Source organism: Schistocerca gregaria, chromosome 8 (genome assembly GCF_023897955.1).
Source record: "Schistocerca gregaria isolate iqSchGreg1 chromosome 8, iqSchGreg1.2, whole genome shotgun sequence".
NCBI classification, from domain to species: domain Eukaryota; kingdom Metazoa; phylum Arthropoda; class Insecta; order Orthoptera; family Acrididae; genus Schistocerca; species Schistocerca gregaria.
This window is the reverse complement of record NC_064927.1, coordinates 366,953,809-366,975,601: the sequence shown is the minus strand read 5'-3', so window position 1 is coordinate 366,975,601 and position 21,793 is coordinate 366,953,809. Positions and strand designations below refer to the sequence as shown.

The 21,793-nt window shown below is 39.5% G+C and overlaps 1 protein-coding gene and 1 long non-coding RNA gene across 3 annotated transcripts in view; one reads left to right on the top strand and one right to left on the bottom strand.

Moving 5' to 3' along the window:
* The window catches only part of LOC126285424 (uncharacterized), a 1,121,207-nt gene that overhangs the window by 771,193 nt on the left and 328,221 nt on the right, over positions 1 to 21,793 (top strand). Inside the window, exon 5 of the mRNA XM_049984792.1 lies at positions 14,685 to 14,900. Coding sequence (XP_049840749.1) covers positions 14,685 to 14,900 — 216 coding nt within the window. The remainder of the gene's footprint in view (positions 1 to 14,684; positions 14,901 to 21,793) is intronic.
* On the bottom strand, positions 18,404 to 21,694 carry LOC126285425 (uncharacterized). 2 transcript variants are annotated; one of them, XR_007551650.1, is made up of 3 exons: positions 21,343 to 21,694; positions 19,662 to 19,809; positions 18,404 to 19,251 (listed from the first exon to the last, which is right to left on the bottom strand). It is a non-coding gene; the product is annotated as an uncharacterized LOC126285425 (long non-coding RNA). The 2 variants fall into 2 exon arrangements; XR_007551649.1 differs by lacking the exon at positions 21,343 to 21,694 and having other exon boundaries at positions 19,662 to 21,319.

Sequence of the window (21,793 nt, the reverse complement as noted above, 5' to 3'; positions counted from 1 at the left end):
CACACAGTTTTAATCTGCCAGGAAGCTTCATATCAGTGCACACTCAGCTGCAGAGTGAAAAATTTCACTGTAGATGTTTGTCTCCTTCCATCAAATTGTGTGGTTTTCATTCAGAATGTTAACAGGAGATGGGATCAAAATTAAAACAGTTTAGTAGTTTTAGTTATATAGTGTCCAAATTTAAGTGGTCTGTGTAGTTGAGTGGTCAGCATAGCTTACTGCCATGTGGAAGGCCTGGGTTTGATTCCTGGTAATGCCAAGGATTTTTCCTTGTTTGGAGGATTGTAATGGGTCCACTCAGTCTCATTATACCAGTTGAGGAGCTAGTTGGCCGAGTAGTAGCAGCTGCAGGTCATGAAAACTGACAGTCATCGGGAGAGGTGCCATGACCCCATGCCTCTGCATACCGCTCCCAATGATGCCCACCACTGGCTCCCAAAGACACCACTTGAATAGAATAACATGGTGGTCAGTTGGCACCAATGAGCCCACCACAACTTGAGGCTAGATGCATAATTTTGCAGAAGAATGCATACAACTATCACATCTGTTGTATGCGTTGGTTTCTTACTTTTGTGTAAGCCTTTCTATTTCATACATCTTGAATGCAATTGTTTATGTACATGAATGTGTTACTGTGTGTATAATGTAGTGTCATATTTGTGTTGTTGATGACAATGGTGATGTGGTGATGGTCATGGTGATAGTGGTGCTGATAAGAAAAGAGAGGGGGGGGGGGGGTGAAATTGGTGTTGGCGAATATCCTATTTGTCTCATGGGAGCTGCCAATTGTAATGTGCCTGTCTGGCGGACGTATCACTATCAACAGCATAACTGTGCATTCTCTTTGTAAAACAATGTGGAGACATTTGGAGTTCATGTCTGGAATTTGTCTGAGGACATTGATGTGAATTTTTTTGATGGAGAACCTTATGTTGCCACTTCTCCTCCTCTTCAGCCAAATACTGCAGATGATTTTTTTTTCTCCATCTGGGTTTGAACCAGTTACCTCGACAATCATGTGGCACTGCACCACAATAATGTATCGTGTCAATGGAGGGGAGTAGTCAGTATCTGCTAACAAATACGGTAGTATATTGACAGAATCCATTCAATAGTTTTGAAATTTTAATATGTGTATGTGACTTGAGTTACTCCCAGCATACACAGAGTTCAAATAATTTGCAGAAATGGAGCTGATTGACATAATTGAAAACTGCTGATATTTCAGCAGGTGGGTACCCTGTCATTTTCAAGGCAAAATGTATGTCTGCTGCAGTTTTTCCTGGAAATTTACAGTGTGGGTGTGCACTTGTCGAAATATCAGTGGTTGTTGACGATGTCACCTGGCAGCTTTCCCGTAAGCTATTTGAATGTAATATGTGCATTTGACTGATTGAGTTCATATTTTATTAAACTGATATTCTTATGGAAAGGAATGGTTATCAAACTGGGATCTTCACTTTCGTCATGATACAGTAACTGTGTCCTTTTTTAAGATATTATGGCATATCAGGATCACTAAAGTGCAGCAAAGATGAGGGAATGCTACATATGACACAAAAGATAGATTCCAGACCCAAAGATTTCTTGATCGTGTAAAAGAGAAAAGAACCAAGGACTGCAGTAAATAGAACTCTTCAGAAATGAAGTTATCTCATCTAGCCTGCAAGTCCAGGTTGACACAGGAGAACATGACAAAAGAAAAGTCAGTGGGAATTATTTGATTGCAGTTTTATTCTGGAGATACTTCACTTGATTTTTATTGATGCATGTTCTGTGAGGTCACTCAGAATGATATGCTCCATCACCAAAGCTAATAACAGAAAAAAAACAGTCCGGTGAGAATGACGCAGACCTCTGGACAGCAATAAAAAAAATACTCCAAGGAAGTGAAAAGATAATAGGAAAAAGAGTAAGTAAATGTTAGCATTTGCCAAGAAGTTGATTGAGTGTTCCAGGTTAGGAAGGGGGAATAAGTCAGTCATATCCAGCTTTCTACTCAGTCCTCACATTCAGGTGGCCTGCATTTTATGAATGGACAAATATATTACATTTTTTGGGGGCAGGTGAGGGGGTGGGGGGTGGGGGGTGAGGGGTGGGGGTGGATACACTAACAGTGAAGTTTGTATTAACTTTCTGCTCAAATACATAGTCCTATTCTTGCCATACATACTAAAGATAGTAGCAGAACAGGAAAATAAACAGCTCACAACACTGACAATAACCCCTAAATTACAGAAACCCATGTTGAGCAGCTGCAGGAAACTTATCACGATTTCAGTTTCAGAATCATATAGGAACAACCACATATAAACAACATCACATGCATAAAACCTTAGCGGTGCTCACATAGATAACAAGCTGGAGTTCAGTAACTCTGCTCATAAGCAAATGAACATACTATTCCAAAATGTTTCTCAATTAGAAATAACCGTCACTGATCAATAGATTTTTTTCTTTTATTGATTTTTGTTGACAAAACAGTGAATGAACATTACACTAAGGTATCTGTGACACTGTCACCTCCTGTTAAGGATCACTGAATTGAGCAAAATTTTCCAGATATATGCCCAGTCACTGGAGGAAACCAGGCGTTTCAAGCAGTGCAGTACTTATCCAAGTAAACCACACTGATTGTGGCACTGTAGCACACATGTAGTTGTGAGTTGCATCTTGTGGGAGTTACCGTAATCATCAGTAAAAAATATTGTCTGATCAACTTTTGTTATGAATCTAAGGTTTGCCTTCTTTGTTGTTCAGCTTAAGCAATTAATTTGAGCAATTATTTAATTCATAGTCACACTCTTCAGCATAGAGGGGATACCTGAGGCCAATGTGAACATTTCCACATGTACCATATTGACTGGTAACTGTTTCATGGCCACACCAAAAAAACAGTAGAAGTCCAACCTGTGATCATCTGGCAATTTTTATCCAGTTCAGTGGCCTGTACTATGGACTGATCTTAATTTTTTCCATCATGTATGCAACCTTAATAATGATATTTGTGGCTCATAGCAGAACATCAGTTTCAGAGAAAATTTAGAGCACAAACAGATACTTTGAAATAAAGCATACAAGTGTAATGTACAAGCAGCTGAACTGTCATTAAGACTTAGAGTATTGTGGGGAATGTTCTTCTCATCTGAAGTTGACTGTTAGGTCCAAGGCATACAAGATACTAACGTCCTGTGCTGCTATGTAAAGTGACGCTCATAGAAGAAATTCAGAAGACATTTGTATTATTTTTGTCCATATCTAGCAGTATTAGGGAAGGCAAATGTTTGACCTCCATTTATTGGGGTAATTCTGGGAAAGTGTAACTTACATATAGAGGATAGGTAAGATGAAGTCCCATACTCCTTGACAGAGCATAGGGGATGAGGCGGGAGATCTGCACCACCATACTAGGCAAGTAGTGGAGGTGGTTTGCCATTGCCTTCCTCCGATAATAATAGGGATGAATGATGATGATGATGAAGATGACACAACAACACCCAGTCATCTTGAGGCAGGTGAAAATCCCTGACCCCTTTGGGAATCAAACCCAGGACCCTGCGTTCAGGAAGTGAGAATGCTACCACAAGCTGAGAGACCATGTAAAAACTCTAGTGTGACCTGTTCTTGAGTACTGTTAGAGTATTTTGGATCTCTCTATGTCAGATTAAAGGAAGACATAAAAACAATTCAGAGGTGTGCTGCTAGATTTTTTACCAGTCCATTTGATCAACATTTGAGTATTACAGAGATGCTTTGTGAAGTCAAATGGGAATCCTAGAAGGAAAGATAAGGCTTTTTTAACACTATTGAGAAAATTTGGAGAACCAGAATTTGAGGATGGTTGCATGATGGTTCTACTGCAACCAGTATGTATCTTGCATGAGGACAGTGAGTATGACAAGATAAGAAAAATCAGGGCTCACACAGAAGCATGTAGACAGATGTTGTTTTCCCTTCACTCCATTTGAATGTGGGATAGGAAAGGGAATGATGAGTAGTGGTACAAGATACCCCCATGCACAGTATGATAGCTTGTGGATTATGTGTCTAGATGCAGATGTGGAGGATGTCCCATTATGAAACTTCCTGGCAGATTAAAACTGTGTGTTGGATTGGAAGTTCAAGCCCCAGTCTGATGTATAATATTTTTAGCCTAACCATTACTGGCCTCCAGATCAGTGGAGGGGAAAAGCTGTCTGTTTATCATTCATTGTGTGCAAAAACATCTATAGTCTTATCATGTTTATTCCCCCAAATACATGATCTGTCTCAACTATTACAACTGAATACACTACATAAGCACAATGGACAAAAGATTTGTCATTTCAGGATAAATCTCACTAATACTGTGTAACACAACCCCAATAATGGCCTCAATTTAATGAGGAATCGTGTCCACGAGTTTCTTCAGGTTTACCATATCAACCTGGAGCCACTCATTGGTGATTACATCACTAAGAGCTTCCGAACTGTTGGGATGTTGCTTGCTACATTTTACCCTCTGTTCCAGTTAGTCAGAGATGTTTTCCGTAGGGTAAAGATCAGATGATTTAGCAGGCCAGTAAAAGTGAAATAAGGTGTCTGAGTATTTCTTAAACCAGGAATGCATGTGTGCAGCCCAGTGCACGCAGCTGTTGGCATCCTGGGAGTGTCCACAGCATATTCATGATGTGAACTGAGGAGAAATGGCAGCACATGGTCACTGGGAATGCTGAAATAAATGTCCTTGTTCATTTTCAGATCAACTAGAATGTGTGGGCCCAACCATAGTATAAACGACACCCCCAAAACATCATAGAATTCACATCTGCCCCAGACACCACCACCCATACACAGCAGATTACTTGCCTCATTGGTATGTTGGTACACTTGACATCTTACAAAATTTGGAGAGAAGCAAAATCACAACTCAGTGCACCACAATATATGCCTCCAGCTACTGCCCAGTTTCTGTGTTGTTTCACCCATTGAAGATGTGCATCTTTGTTTGGCACTGTGAGCAGTGACCTTTCAGGAGGTATCTGTCTGCAAGCATCCATTGCATACAGTTTCCTTTGCAATTTCCACTTGGAAACTGGTTTAAATAGAGTTAAATTCACTGACAGCAGTAATTCCTGTTGGGTTTAAATTGCTTGTCATTGACTAGGCATGGCATTCATCTCTGGTCTCTCTCAGTTATTATGTTTTTATGATCACTGTTCTCATGTCCTGTTATGCAGATGCAAGTAGTACACCATTCCTTGTAGGTGGCACACTGGGCAGTTCGTGCTGATATGCCAACAAAACATGCAACTTAATTTACGTAGTGGCCATTGTCATGTCCAAACACAACAGATTCTCCATGTCAAACCATCTTGTTGTGCTGATTCCAAAGAAAAGAGTGGCACATACACACCACTTCACATCAGTGCTGCTGGTCACATGACTGTGTGGTACTAATTCGACACTATATACAGTGCTCCAGTGACAGGTATGCTCTTTTGGTGTGGTCACTAATATTTTGTCCAGTGAGCTTATGTTAATCAACTTCTGTACCAGTACTTCAATGCATAGATCCTATGCTTTCTTGTCTGGAACAGAAAGCAATTTAAGAGATTATGATAGTTCCTTATACAGATTGAGTGAACCATGTTACTACCATTCTAGCAGCACATACTTGAAACCCTACCTATATTCCTCTACCCCCAGGCACGTAAGCTATACTCACAAGTTTAAGATGCAGCAGCATGTTGTAAATCGTAATATTTCCAGATGTGTTAGTCTTTGTCCTATACATCTTCCACCTGTCATTCTTGCTTCTTATAATCCTCATTCTATTTCATTCTTCTTCATGATGTTATGCTTTGAATAGGTAAACAGTTTGAATGCAATTGTTGCATACTAATAGTCATACACTCAATGGTAGATATTGTTTTCCTCTTCCCATCAACCAGCTTCCATTTATACACATTTGAGACAGTGTGAATTAATTATACTAGTACTAAGTGAAAATTACGTTTCAGTTATATTGAATTCCTGTGCTACTACTCATTGTTGGTACAGTGACTAATGTTGCATAGTGGCTTAGACAGTGTTATCAAATTCAGAAGTAGAGCTCAAATTCCTGTTCAACCATCTTAAATTTAAAATTTTCGTGTTTCTCTGAACCACATTAGAGAAATTGTACAAATGTTTTTTCTATGAAATCATGACTGATTTTTCTATACTGTTCTGCTTAAAAAGAGTAAGTGCTCAATCTTCCATCTCTGTGTCAGTGCACTATTTTGCTGGAAGATTTCTGATGTGAAACTTCCTGTCAGATTAAAAATTTGTGCTGGACTGGGATTCAAACCCAGGACCTTTGCCTTTCATAGGCAGATGTTCTACCAACTGAGCTATCCAAGCATGACTCACAACTCATCCTCACGACTTTACTTTTGCCAATATGTCATCTCCTGCCTTCTAGACTTCACACAAGTTCCCCAGCAAAACTTGCATTATTAGCACTCCTGGAAGGGAGGAGGGTTGGGTCGCTTTGGCGAAGGAGACCAGACAGCGACGTCATCAGTCTCATCAGATTAGGGAAGGATGGGGAAGTCGGCCGTGCCTTTTGAAAGGAACCATCCTGGCATTTGCCTGGAGCGATTTAGGGAAATCACGGAAAACCTAAATCAGGATGGCCGGATGCGGGAGGAGAAGAGGTGCTGATGGAAGAAAAGCTGTGAGGAGAGGTTGTGTTTTGGCAACTCAGCTGGTAGAGCACTTGCCTGCAAAAGGTAAAGGTCCCGGGTTCAAGTCCCATTCTGTCACACAGTTTTAATCTGCCAAGAAAATTCATATCAGTGCGCACTCCATTTGAGAGTGGAAAATTCATTTTGGAAGAATTTCTCAGGCTGTGGCTATCTCCACAATATCCTTTCTTCCAGGAGTGTTAGTCCTGCAACTTCCAAAGGAAAACTCATGTGAAGCTACAAAGGAAAGAGATGAGGTACTGCACAATAATAAGTATTAGGACATAAAAACAGCAACCACAGAAAACACTGTTGAGAATTGTTCTAACTCAGCACATGCTCAGTATGTCCAACATTTTTATTCATAACTTCCTAACTAATCTTAGCAATAATCTTGTGGCACATGTCTTCTGTGAATTCACTGCAAACTTGGAGAATAAAGTGTCTGAGCACCATTAAATCATGTGGACATTTCGGGAAATTTTTTTCCTTTAGTTGTTGTTGTTGTGGTCTTCAGTCCGAAGGCTGGTTTGATGCAGCTTTCCATGATACTCTATACTGTGCAAGCCTCTTCATCTCTGAATAACTACTGCAACTTAACATCTTCTGAATCTGCTCACTGTGTTCGTATCTTGTTCTTCCTCAATGATTTTTACCCCCCCCCCCCCCCCCCCCCCACGCTTCCCTACAGTGCTAAATTGGTGATCCCTTGATGTCTCAGAATGTGCCCTATCAACTGAAACTTCCTCCTAGTCAGGTTGTGTCACAAATTTCTTTTCTTCCCAATTATATGTAGTACTTTCTCATTTGTTATATGCTCTACTTGTCTAATCTTCAGCATTCTTCTGTAGTACCACATTTCAAAAGCTTCTATTCTCTTCTTGTTTAAATTGTTTATTATCCATATTTCACTTCCATACATGGCTACATTCCGCATAAACACGTTCAGTAAAGACCTCCTAACACTTAAATCTGTATTCAGTCTTTACAAATTTCTCTTCTTCAGATAAGCTTTTCTTGCCATAGCCAGTTTACATTTTATATCCTCTCCACTTTGTCTATCATCAAACTGCCCAAATAGCAAAATGCATCTACTGCTTTAAGTATTGTTTCCTACTCTAATTCTCTCAGCATCACTTGATTTAATTCAGCTACATTCCATTATTCTTGTTTTTCTTCTGTTGATGTTCATCTTATTGCCTCCTTACATGACACTGTCCATTCTGTTCAACTTCTCTCCCAAGTCCTTTTCTGCCTCTGACAGAATTAGTGTTATTGGCAAACTTCAAAGTTTTTTTTCTCTCCCTGAATTTTAATTCCTTCTCCAAGTACTTCTTTTCTTTCCAGTACTGCTTGCTCAATGTACAGGTTGAATGACATCAGGGATATGCTGCAACCAGGTGTCACGTCCTTCTCAACCACTGCCTCCTTTTCATGCCCTCGTCTCCTACAGCTGCTGTCTGGTTTGTATACAAGTTGTAAATAGCCTGTCGCACCCTGTGTTTTACCCCAGCTACCCTCAGAATTTCAGTGAGAATATTTCAGTCAACATTGTCAGAAACTTTCTGTAAGTCTAAAAAAGCTGTAAATGTTGGTTTGACTGTCCTCAACCTATCTCTTAAGATTAGTTGTAGGTTGTGTACTGCCTCATGTGTACCCACATTTGTCTGGATTCTAAACTGATTTTTCCTGAGGTCAGCTTCTATCAGTTTTTTCCATTCTTCTGCAAATAATTCATGTTAGTATTGTGCAACCATGACTTATTAAGTTGATAGTTTCGTAATTTTCACACCCGTCAGTGACTGCTTTCTTTGGAACTATAATTATTATATTCTTCTTGAAGTCTGAAGGTGTTTTTCCTGTCTCATATATCTTGCACACCAGATGGAAGAGTTTGGTCATTTCTGGCTCTACCAAGGATACCACTACGTTTGACAGAATGTTGTCTACTCCCAGGGCTTTGTTTCAACTTAAGTCTTTCACTGCTGTATCAAATTCTTCTCGCAGTATTACATTTCCCATCTCATCTTCATCTGCCTCCTCTTTCATTTCTACAATATTGCCTTTATGTTGATCTCCCTTGTACAGACCCTTTACATACTCCTTCCACCTTTCAGTTTTCCTTTCTTTGCTTAGGATTGGTTTTCCATCTGAGATCTTTATATTCGTGCAGCTGCTTCTATTTTTCCAAAGGCTTCTTTAATCTTCCTGTAGGCAGTACCTATCTTTAATCCTAGTGTTGTATGCTTCTAAATTCTTACATTTGTTCTCTAGCCATTCCTGCTGGGCCATTTTGTACTTCTTACCAGTCTCATTTTTTAGGAATTTGTATTCACTTTTACATGCTTCATTTGCTGCATTTTTCTATTTTCTTTTTTCTTCAGTTAAATTCTATATGTCTTGTATTATCCAAGGATTTCTACTAGGTTTTGTTTTTTTACTTATTTGATTCTCTGCTACCTTCACTATTTCATTTCTTAAAGCTACCCATTCATTTCCAACAAATTTTTCCCCAATGCTCACTCTTAAACTCCCAACAACCTCTGGATTTTTCTACTTGCCCAGGCCCCATTTCCTTAATGTTATACCTTTTTTCCAATTTCTTCATTTTTTAGTCTATGGTTTGTAACCAATAAATTGTGGTCAGACTCCATATCTGCCCCTGGGAATGTCTTACAATTTAAAATCTGGTTCTGAAATCTCTGTCTTATCACTACATAATCAGTCTGAAATCTTGCCTTATCTTCATGTCTCTACCACATTTACAGCCATCTTTCATGATTCTCAAATTAAGTGTTAGCAATGATTAAATTATTGTTTATGCAAAATTCTACCAGCCAGCTTCCTCTTTTATTCCTTTTCCCCCCAGTTCATATTCACCTTCAGTTTTTTTTCTTCTCTTCCTTTTCCTGCTGTCAAATTCCAGTCCCCAATCACAATTAAATTTCCATCTCCCTTAACTGTTCGAATAATTTATTTTATCTCATCATACATTTCTACAATTTCTTTGTCATACACAGAGCTAGTTGGTGCACAAACTTGTATTGCTGTTGTGGGGGTGGGCTTCGTATCTATTTTGCCTACGATAATGCAGTTACTATGCTGTTCATAGTAGCTTACCTACATTCCGATTTTCTTATTCATTATTAAACCGACTCCCGCATTTCTCCTATTTGATTTTGTATCTTTAACCCTGTATTCACCTGACCAGAAGTCCTGTTCATGATGACACTGAACTTCATTCGTTCCCACTATATCAAACTTCACCCTATCCATTTCCCTTTTGAAATGTTCTAACTTGTCTGCCTGATTAAGGGATCTGACATTCCACTCTACAATCCATAGAACACCACTACTTAGGAGGATGTCATAATCAGGAGATAACGACATCCTGAGTAATTCTTGCCTGGAAAACCAAATGGGGGACTATTTTACCTCCAGAGCATTTTACCCAAGAGTGTGCCATCGTCATCTGACCATACAGTAGAACTGGTTACCCTCAGGAAAACTTATGACTGTATTTTCCCCTTGCTTTCAGCTACTTGCAGTACCAGGATAGCAAGGCTGTTTTGGTTGATGTTCCAAGGCCAGATCAGTCAATCATCCAGACTGTTGCCCCTGCAGCTACTGTAAAGGCTGCTGCCCCTCTTCTGGCCTCTCAACAGATAGCCCTCTGATGTAGTTGCACCTAAGGTACTGCTATCTGTGTAGATGAGGCACACAAGCTACCCCATGAATGGCAAGGTCTGTGGTTCATGGACCCTCCAAAGAAAGGAGTCACATTGGTTGAGGTCTGGACAATTGGAGGATTAAAATTCTCTGTCACTGAAAAGACCCGAAAATCTGAGTGAAGTAACCCGCATATCAAAGCAATTGTGTAAGAAATCCAATACCGTGTTTGCAATATGCGGGGCGTTCATCCATATCACATGAACCTCTCTGTGTTTAAGGGCAATGCAGTAGTAGGAAGCTGTGGAACAAAGTTTTGCAGAGCACACTCAACTAATGTGCACTGTTCACAGTTTCTTCAAACAGAAAAGGTCCAATAAGTCCGTTATATATATTCATATATAAATGACAAGCTTACAGCCAAGCCTTGCTCTTCTTAGACAGTACGGCCATGTATGAATGTTGAATAGTTTGTTAACTGACTTGCTTCATGTCATCATGAAATATTGTGGAAATTTGCCACAGGACATGCAATTGTCTAAGCTGTGGACACCAATAGGCTTTTGTACGTTTGTAATACATCACAATCCTTGATCTCGATAATCTCCAAATTTGTGGCTCCAAAGTTGATTTAATCAAACAGTGGAAAATCCAGGATGGAATGTAATAATATTAAGAAAAGGAAAACTGCCACTCATCATATGGCAGAGATGCTGAGTCACAGATAGGCACAACAAAAAGACTGTCACAAATAAGCTTTTGGCCAATGAGGCCTTTGTCAAAAATAGACCCCCCACACAAACACACATATGCAACTCGTGCACACATGACTGCAGTCTCTGGCAGCTGAAGCCGTGTATTTCAGTAAAAAGTAAATGCCTGGAACTGTTGAATTCAACTTGCAAATTTTTCACATTGTCCAATAAGCAATGATATGAGAGCCAAAACAGAACAAAAATCTCTGCAGTTAGATCATGCCTGCAGAGAGGCTTAAGATTTGCTACCAGCATGCTTGTATTGTGACAAAGCCTTATAGTGAATTGGAATAAGATTCCTGTAAGCATGCCACTTTGTTTATCTAAGCAATTAGATGTACAGTACCTAATTTCATGTTTTGCACATTCAAAAAGTGAGCCATGACACATTTAGATTTTGTTCAGTTTAATAAATATAACTAACATCCAATCAAATGGAAGTGATGTATAATCATAAGCAGAACATCATCAGCCTTGTGGTTCATGTGTAAAATCAACAGAACAGCTTTTTTCAGATGAACTTTTGTAGTTCATCATGTAATATCTAAAATATATATAATGCAAAATCATTCAAATAATAACACATTAAATGTTCTGTAAATTAAGATTACCATAACTGGCCAGTATCATGTGAAATGAATTATGTGGTGCAATAGAATCTGCTTACAATTTTTTTCCATGGAGTTAGTTCTCTCTCTCTCTTTCTAGTACTATTTGTATCACACTGTTTTTAGGAAAATTTGACTACATTCATAGATTTTTTTGTGAGATAGGTTTGAAAGATGATGATGCAGGGTTGACAGTTAAATAATTTTGATGATTTTCTAAGGATCTTCACATTTTAACCACTTTTGCTAGTACATGTACTGTGTAATAGCACAAGCAGCTGAAAATGAAAGCAACTGTTTTTGGGATATTCAGTTTTATTTTATTGTTTGACCAAATGTTGCAAATAGTACACTAAGAATATTGATGGACAATGAAACACTGTGCATGTAAGTGTGGACTCATCAATAGTTTTCCAACTTATGCCATATGATCCAGAATATTACGTGTAGGGCCAGTAATATGACTGTGCCTGCATCCATGACCACAGAATCAGAGTTTAGTAGCTAACAAATTTATCTGCTGCAAGCTGTTATGAATTGGCACTTATTTGACATTAAATTATATTAATTTCTTCAGTCACAATTCTCTCTCTCATTTAACTCCTTTCAGACCTGGGCCCACTCTCAGCTGTAACAATGATGATAATCATAAACGGAATACTAATTTATCGTAAGATGTTATTGAATATAATTTTAACCATTCTATTCGCCTTAACATCCTTTCTGTTTTTCTGTCCTTCCAATTCTGTTTCTCAAACCATTCTTGTATTGTGGGTTTCCTAAATGAAGTTACCATTCAGAAGTACACTGGTTCAAACCCACATCAGCCATACTAATTTAGGTTTTCTGTGATTTCTATAAATCGCTGCAGGCAAATACCAGGATGGTTCCTTTGAAAGGGCATGGCCAACTTCCTTCCCCATCCTCCACTTATCTGATGGGATCAATGACCTTTCTGTTTGGTCCCCTCCCCCACATCAACAAACCAACCAATAAGATTAGCTGGAATGGTTTCCCTTTTCAAAGTGACTGGCAGCTTAAACTGTGATTCCTCCTTTCAGATTAGAAATAACTGAACAGCTAAGGTGACATGACTGCACATCATTACATGCTTAGTATCTTGAAACAAGATTGTGGCAAGACTAGCTATCAGTGGATGTTTTGTGTGAAATGTGGTAAATCTGATGGCAGAAAGATAAAGGTGATATGCTCCATATTCAAGCTGCAAATCAGTTCAGCGGGGCAAGCAGTAGGAGGGAGAGAGAAGCATTCAACAGATCCTTACTATTATGGCACATTTTGTTAATGTCTTATTTCATTCCACTCTGCAGTGGAGTGTATGCTGCTCTGAAACTTCCTGGCAGATTTAATCTTCCAGGAAGGTTATTTGCTTGCTAGTTCCAAGTGCCTTTCATTTAAGATCTTATACTCTCCTTTCTCTGCTCTATTTTCTGAGCATTTTCACTCCTCCACCACCTATCAGAATTATCCCTTCTGTTGTTGATTCAGCTGCATAGGAGGGAGCAGTTCACATAATCCTATGATTGATTTTCGGGAGTGACTGTTATATGTGCCTTTTTTTCTGTGGTTTACTTGTTGCAATTTTTTTAACTCAATCGTTTTCATATTAACAACATTCATGACAGAATATACTATTAACAATAATGGGAATTGCACTGAAACACAGTTTCAAACATGTATAAAATATTTTTGGTCTTTTTATTGGGTCAAAGTCAAGTCAAAACTGAATGTTCTAATGATTTCAGTCACCATCATCATTGTCAGGAGCAACTTACTGCAGCCACTGCTAGTGAGATCACCTTTTATAAAAGACTGTTGATGATGAAAAAGGTAGAGCTCATCAAAAAAATTAGTTTTGCTGAAATTTGATATGACAAGATTATCTTACACACGGATGCTGTTGTAAAATACACCGTTGTCACACTGACATCTTGTATTTTGTCTACCACCTTTGTGAAGCTCTCTATGGTACACTTGTGTGATGGTGCCTGGTGGCAGAAGAAATTTATATCACTAGTATTTCAGGAGCAGAGAGAGGAAAGGTGGTGACATAACTTTCTCATCACCACACTTTGTGCCAATGTCTAGGACAGAGTCCAAATCTTTCTACAATGTCTCATAGAGTAGTGGCAGTGATTCATCCATCCATTAGATAAGGACCTAAGTTCAGCAGACCCCCAGTTGCTACTCATGTAGAGCAGGTTATTCACTCCCTCATGTTGCCGTCATCATCATTGTCGTCATTATCATGATCGTCAACAACAACAACAACAACAACAACAACAAGTACTCACTACCACACACTTTATGCTGTCCTGCAGTATGCAATTTAGTCTCAGCTGCTAGAGACAGACAGTGATCTTGTGTGTGTGTGTGTGTGTCCACCATATGGTGAGTAGCAATCTATCCTTTTTATAATATTGTCATTATAATAGCCTGGATTTTCCATTGTTATAGTGTAGGTGTATATTATGAGGATTACTCTCAATATCAGATATAGGATATTAGACATTTCTTACTTCTCATTGTGTGTTGTACATCTGTGCTTTTTAATCTCCTCAATATTATATTTGTAAAAGCATTAGATTCAACATTGTTTTTAAATTTATGTGTGTATTGTGCTCATTTTGCTCTTATTTTGGTATCTGGCAAGTGCTTGTTCTCTTCCTATCAAAAATTTTAGCATTTACTTGCAATATTTGTTGTTGTATCCATAATGGATTGGAAGAAATTCATGATCATTTCTGGAATATTTATATTTTGTTGCAGGAGAATTACTCAGTTATTATTTCCACTAATATAATGTAGTAACAGAATTGTATTTCTGGTTATAAGATCATACATTTTAAATGCTGTCAATGTGTTGAATATGTCTTTTAAATTTTTTACAACCTCTAATCAAAAGTTTTATCTCCTAGGAGTGCCCACAATGTTTGAAGACATTGGCACCACAGGATTTGGGTGTTGTGGCACCTAAATTTGGTGATCGCACTTTGTGGCACCCAGCTTGCTTCACTTGTACAACTTGCAAGGAGTTGTTGGTTGACTTGACTTACTGTGCCCATGATGATCTGCTCTACTGTGAGAGGCATTACGCTGAGCAGCTCAAGCCGCGCTGTGCTGCTTGTGATGAGGTAGGTGGAACTTTGCATTTATAGTTCATGATGTGTGTGTTGTCTGACAACACAACAACATATATTAAACATAATGCAAGAAACTAATAGAAACTGATGCAAGAAACTAAGTAGAAAATACTGAAATTCAAGAGGAGGTCAGTAACTCATTGATGATGCCTGAGAAGGGAAAATGGGGAGTCATATAGTAATGAAACTTAAAATTAGTACATTTTGCTCCCCTTAATTTACTTTGGTCGGTGAGTTTCTAGTACTGTTAAAAGTGTTACCACAGCCCATCATAGTCATACAATTATAAGAGTAAAGTTACTTACACCAAAATTGTTACTGGTGGAGGGTAAGTTTAAATTACAATTACAAAGCCACATTTTCAGCTACTTAAAGGTTTGTAAATGAATTCTTGGAGGAGGAGGAGGAGGAGGACTAGGCAGTTGAGATAATACGTCACGCACAGCACTACAGTACGGTAAGGTATTAATTCGCTACGTTTAGTAGATTGCAGAGATGTAATGCTAACGTTTCTTGTTGCTTCTACATTGTAATTATTTTTCTTCGTCCAGACAGCTGTGAATAGTTACTATCATTAACTGATCCGAGCTTGAGTATTCCTTTGTCGTACAGTGAGTTAAAAAGGCGTTCGATCTATGCCTTGTTGCTGCTGCTCTCTAGCGGTATCTCGCTGAACTACTCTGTGGTTCTGCCGGCCTCAACAGCCAAGAGCCAACGATGCCTTGGAGACCTGTCTGTACGGCTTCCATCGACGTATTTACTACAACAGATCGTTAGAATGACCTTCCAGATCATCAATTTTTTCGTTGTATATACTTTTCGTTGCATCAAATTAAACTTTGAACTGATATTTGCTCCAAGGACTTCTCTGTTAGGATCTCAAAATAGTTTGTTGCTGGAAAGGAACAAATATATTCATTCTGTACGTATTTGTGTTATAGCTACAAGATTTACAATGCTGCCATAATTGCCCCTTAAGCACCAGTCAGTGAAAACGGATGCTGCCCAAATAGCTCCTTAAGCACCAGTCATTGAAATCGGATAAAACCCTCAATGCCCCGCGGAGCGACAGTGCGTAGTGTGAACGTCATGAAACCCTTTTTGCGATAAAAAGTGAGTGTGTCCAGATCGTGTTTCCGTATTTGTTTGGAATATTAGTTCATTTCCACCACGAACTTGCCTAGTAAGCAAATCTTATGTTTGGATCAACATTCTGCTTTATTCTCCAGATATAAGTTTCACATGCGCTATATAAATATTCTTGAGACTTACTGACGGTTACCGTTGGGAACAGAGGTAGTTTCGCGCGGGTTGAGGAGGGGCAAACTTCGACTCCCTTACGCAGGACAGTCCCGAGATTTTCGTACTGATTTTCTGTTTTCGCTGAACAACTGAATTACTAAAAAAGCAAAATATGCAGACTTAAAGTAGAGCACACCGGTCGCTCAAAAAGATTGTGAGACCCAAGCAACGCGCCAACATGAGAGGGGCGCTAGATGCGCCCCTAGTGCCGAATTTTTACACAAGGTCTCACAGAATCAGTAATGAAAACAAACCATTTTAGAGGACCTACCAAGAGCCCAAAGAACGGCATCTAATGTATGAGGGAGGGCACAGGGTAAATGATCATGTTGCTTATGTGGGAAACATGTTCTCCAACCGGCTACGGTTACTTATTGTGGACAGTACCAGCATTATAAAGGACCTCAGCTCGTATTCCACTAAGAGCTGCATTTCTCAACTCCCAAACATCTCCATTTTAATGTCAAAATAATCACTTTGATATTGTCAACTCTGTCTCATCTCTCTCTATTACTGCGTCGTTTGGCTCTTCTCGTTTCTGTCAGTTTTCTGCGTTGGATAACTCTTAATCCTTTTTATTACTTGTGCATTATAGGTACTTACGGGAACACCGTTAAAATAGTATTGTATTAGAGATGATTTTCTCGTCAAATTGTAATCTGTAAGTTTTTACGTATTTCTGCGTCCTCGAGTTGGTTGGGTTTAGTTGCCTAAACCCAAAACTTCGTCAACTAATGCAAGAACATCATAAGTTACCTTCAACACAATGGGTAAAGGCCGTTTTATTTTTACTGCAGTTATTTCCCAGGCCTTCACCACACTAGTTCTCTGGAGGTTGCTCATTTAGTCTAGAATATCTGTAGCTGTTACATCAAAGTAGTGCCATCTTCACCTCACAAACATAGAAACCACGAGGATAAAAGTACAGTGCGATTTGACAGCTAGCGAGATGGTATGCTCCTGCCAGCAGCACGCCATAGTGCGCCTGTCATTGTCGGTAACCATACTGTTGCCACTTAACGCTACGCAATGTAGTGTGCCTGGTGTGCTCGAGTAGAAAACATTTCCGGGTGCGAAATCGCCTGTTTCAATAAAGAACCTAACTCCGGCCTTCAGTAAAATTAAGAGCAGATTTTTAAGATGGTTAGAGACGCTATACAAATCAATGCCATATGTGAATTTCAGATTTTTACGCCATTTTTGTAGGTCATAGGTTTAAAGCGATTGTCTTTCACCGCGGAAGGCGGAGTGCTGTGTCTGCTGACTGCAGACACCACTTACCGTGACAGTGTTATGACTTTGGTACTCAAATGATTCAACTACTTTATAGAGTCTAGGGCGCATGCAGACAATCATTTCAGCGACACTCCATATGCGAACAGAATTAGACAGAAAGTGGCTAGGAACAATATTAGTATGAATTACCTTTGCCATGCAATGTACGTGGGTTTGCACAATATGTGTGTAGATTGCGAGGCAAGGAACTGATACATATACGGAAGGTAACAACGCACTTAATTAATGATAACCACAGCTCCGGTGCACGTGTCGTCCAAATGTGGCTTTTAGGTAGTTTTCCACACTCATCTAGTGAGCTGGCGAGTTGGTTCCCTATATACGCTCCTAAAACACGATAGACAAACGTTAAGGATTATGAAGCTCATGATGTCATTTTACTAGCGGCGTGTTTCGAGCCACTAGAGCTAATAATCAGGCAACAAGGAATACAAATTACTTACATATTATTTGCCCTACTAATACTATTAGCTAGATGATCGCTAATTTATTGCGCCGCCAATGTTTTCAGTAGGTACAGAACATATGTCTCCGTACATACAAAGGGAAAATGTGTACGGAACATTTATTGCCAAAGGCAGTGCTGTGATTGATTCCAGTATGTTGGTGACACGTACGTCTGTTGGTTGCTGCTTTGGTCGAGCATCTTCTCTCACTTTCGCAGTGCTTTTCAAGACCCTGACAACGCAACAAATTAGCTGTAACCTGGCTGATAGTATTTGTACCATGAATAATATGCAAGTGGTTTGCGTGTCGCGATGTTTGATGGTGAGCACTAGCGACTCGAAACGCGTCGCTGATATCTTAATGTCGTAAGATTAATAATCCTTAAACACTATGACTAGGTGCCGGATTATACATATGGGGGTGTTCAGTGCAAAAAAAAAAAAAAAAGATTCAAGAAAAATAGACAAAGTTTTTGTTAAATAATTAATTACAGGAATAGGTTTACATCATTTTAGAGTGTTTGAATGATAGAAGGTATCATTTATTCTCAAAATGAAGAAGGGTAAATTTAAGTGCCATTACATGTTACCTTGAATATAAAAGTAAATTTTTGAGCTTGATTCTTTCGTGCACTGAATGTATTGTAGTTGTATCTTCCTCTTTATTCTGGTCTTCACGTTCCATTGAGGAAACGCAAAGAAAATGTATTTCTGGTTTATGTAATTCAAATTTTAGACCTTGTGTCTGCGTATAACAAATATTTAAAAGTAGGAAGTTAAATAATCCAGATTCAAAGAAAAACGTATTCGCTTTCGTCTGTTTGCTCTTGTAAAGTTGAGGAAGCTCTTGTGGCAGTGTCACGTAGTAGGTTCTTGAAAAAATGGTGATGCACAGGTGGTAAATCCTCCGTACCCTTTTTCTTCACTTTTGTTACTGGTCGTCGTTTGGTATAAAGAGACCTCTGCTGGGTGTTACAAAAGTTTGTTATGGTATGGCCATGCTTCTTCTCAAGTCAGCTTCGTCAAATTGCACATCAGGGTTCAGAGTCGGCCTAACGAGCAGGGTAAAAGAAGATTCTACTTTATAATGTAACCATCTTCTGGTCAGCAGTTGATGCCATAACCATCAATCATTTTTTGTAGTTAATACTGGATTCTTCAAGTTCCTGGAGGATAAAAAGTCTGAGAATTTCATTGCAATGGCCTGAAATCGGGGGACGTTTTCTTTGCTTGTCTAACGATATCCATCCAATCATTTGTTGTGTAAATGTGCGAAATTTTCTTACTGGCTTTCTCCACTGAAACAAAATCACTATCATTAGGTAAGTAAGAATCTGCTGATACCAAGAATTTGTGATCATTGGCTAAGACTTAATGAGAGACCATTACAATTTAATGTTCATGTTTTGGCCAGTACAAAAGTCTGAATATAGGATTATTTTATTATGTGTAGAGTTTACATATCCTTACAGATCTCGATCCAATCCTTAAGAAACGTTTGAAGCTAATGCCTTTACTATTTTCAGAACCAACTCTTTTACTAGACCCTATAATCTTACTTGATTGAACAGGTCGCGAAGATACACAAGTTGCTGGCTATAATTACTAAGTTTCCAGAAGGAATGAAATACGCTTTCTCTTTCTTCTTCTTTAAGTTAGTTTTGGCATTGCGACATGTTACAGGGTGCATTAACAGAAAGACTTTTACCTGGATTTCTTACGACCTTCATTGTAGTATACTGCTGCTCACAGTTCCGCTGCCATTGACCAGTACACCTCTTCCATTTCTCTGGATGTGGAGAACGTCTTGTCCTTCTGCTCGCTGTTCTTTCTCAGTATCTGTGTGCCCTCCCGTGCTAAAATAACATACAATGACTGAAAGTACCATAAAATATAATCAGATGTTTAAACTCGCAACCAAATCTGGTTATTGTATAGTTAGTTAATTCTCACTTACCAAATGCACAAAGTAATTATTAGCTTCACTGAGCTATAACGCTGATATTCCGATGCATTATCTTCCATAACTTCAGACGAGTCACCCATAATCATCAATCCCCTTTAATTAGAGCTCTCACAACGATAAAGCAAACCACGCAAACTGTGACAAGGGACCACAACGGTGTTGCCAATCCTAGAGCAGATATTTACAACATCTGGACAGGAGACTTCTATACTCTGAAAGCAGCTTTATGAATGGCACTTAAAAGTGGAAAAAGCCCAAACTGTCCCAAAACAGGCTTTATTTCCACGTGCTTTGAACGCCCCATATGTCCTTTCGACTGAACAAAGTTTGCACTTCCTTCTCCTTTAAGGTAACTGGTAACTGTGTCGACAGAGAGAGCATCCTGCTACAGAAGTGCTAGTAAACTTATTGCCTGATCACAGATAGAGATTTGATCATTATTAGCGCAACGCTGAGGTTCGCCGATGACATTGTAATTCCGAGACAGCAAAGGACTTGGAAGAGCAGTTGAACGGAATGGACAGTGTCTTGAAAGGAGAGTATATGATGAACATCAACAAAAGCAAAACGATGATAATGGAATGTAGTCGAATTAAGTCGGGTGATGCTGAGGGAATTAGATTAGGAAAAGAGACACTTAAAGTAGTAAAGGAGTTTTGCTATTTGAGGAAGAAAATAACTGATGATGGTCGAAATAGGTAGGATAGAAAAGGTAGACTGGCAATGGCAAGGAAAGCATTTCTGAAGAAGAGAAATTCGTTAACATCGAGTATAGATTTGTCAGAAAGTCGTTTCTGAAAGTATTTGTATGGAGTGTAGCCATGTATGGAAGTGAAACATGAACGATAAATAGTTTAGACAAGAAGAGAATAGAAGCTTTCGAATTGTTGTGCTACAGAAGAATGCTGAAGATTAGATAGGGTAGATCAAGTAACTAATGAGGAGGTATTGAATAGGGTTGGGGAGAAGAGGAGTTTGTGGCACAACGTGACAAGAAGAAGGGACCGTTTGGTAGGAAATGTTCTGAGGCATCAAGGGATCACCAATTTAGTGTTGGAGGGTAGCGTGGAAGGTAAAAATGTAGAGGGAGACCAAGAGATGAATACACTAAGCAGATTCAGAAGGATGTAGGCTGCAGTAGGTACTGGGAGATGAAGGGGCTTGCACAGGATAGAGTAGCATGGAGAGCTGCATCAAGCCAGTCTCAGGACTGAAGACCACAACAACAACAACAACAGCTACATGTTATGGGACTGAGATCCGGAAACGAAGAAGAATATTTAAATACTGTTGCTGGTCCACTGTATCAATTTCCCAGACTGAGGTCTATAAAAAACACTGTATAGTCGAAATTGTCGACTGTGGAATTTTCTCAAACATTTATAGACCCTGAAATATCAGTTTATTAATGCTGAATTCTTACCGGCGGCTTCCAAAGAACTCGGAAATTGCATCACTCGCATCCCACGGGTCTTTCACTAAGATGGACTCCTCCGCCAACTCCCACTTCGCGTGCGTGGGAGTGCGTGTCCCGTGGGCAGCGCTATTCCCGCCGCGTCCCGAAATAGTGGCCAGGACCCGGGACAGCGAGAGCGGCGGTCGTCTTCCATTCACCACTCAACGGCCGCCGTCTCGTTAGAAGGAGCCGTCGCTCGTAACTTGCTGCGCAGGCGAAGCATCAGTCTGGCGGCCTGGTTTTGTGGCGGGAAAGGGGGCGACGGCCGTAAGTTACCGGGAAAAACCGGGTTGCCGATGTCCGACGAAGGCTGGAGATGTTTGCCTGGGAGACTTCATTTCGGACCGGATACGTAGCTTACTCGAGGCACAGAGTAGTACCGACATCTTCGTTTTGGGGAATGTTAGATGAACAGCAT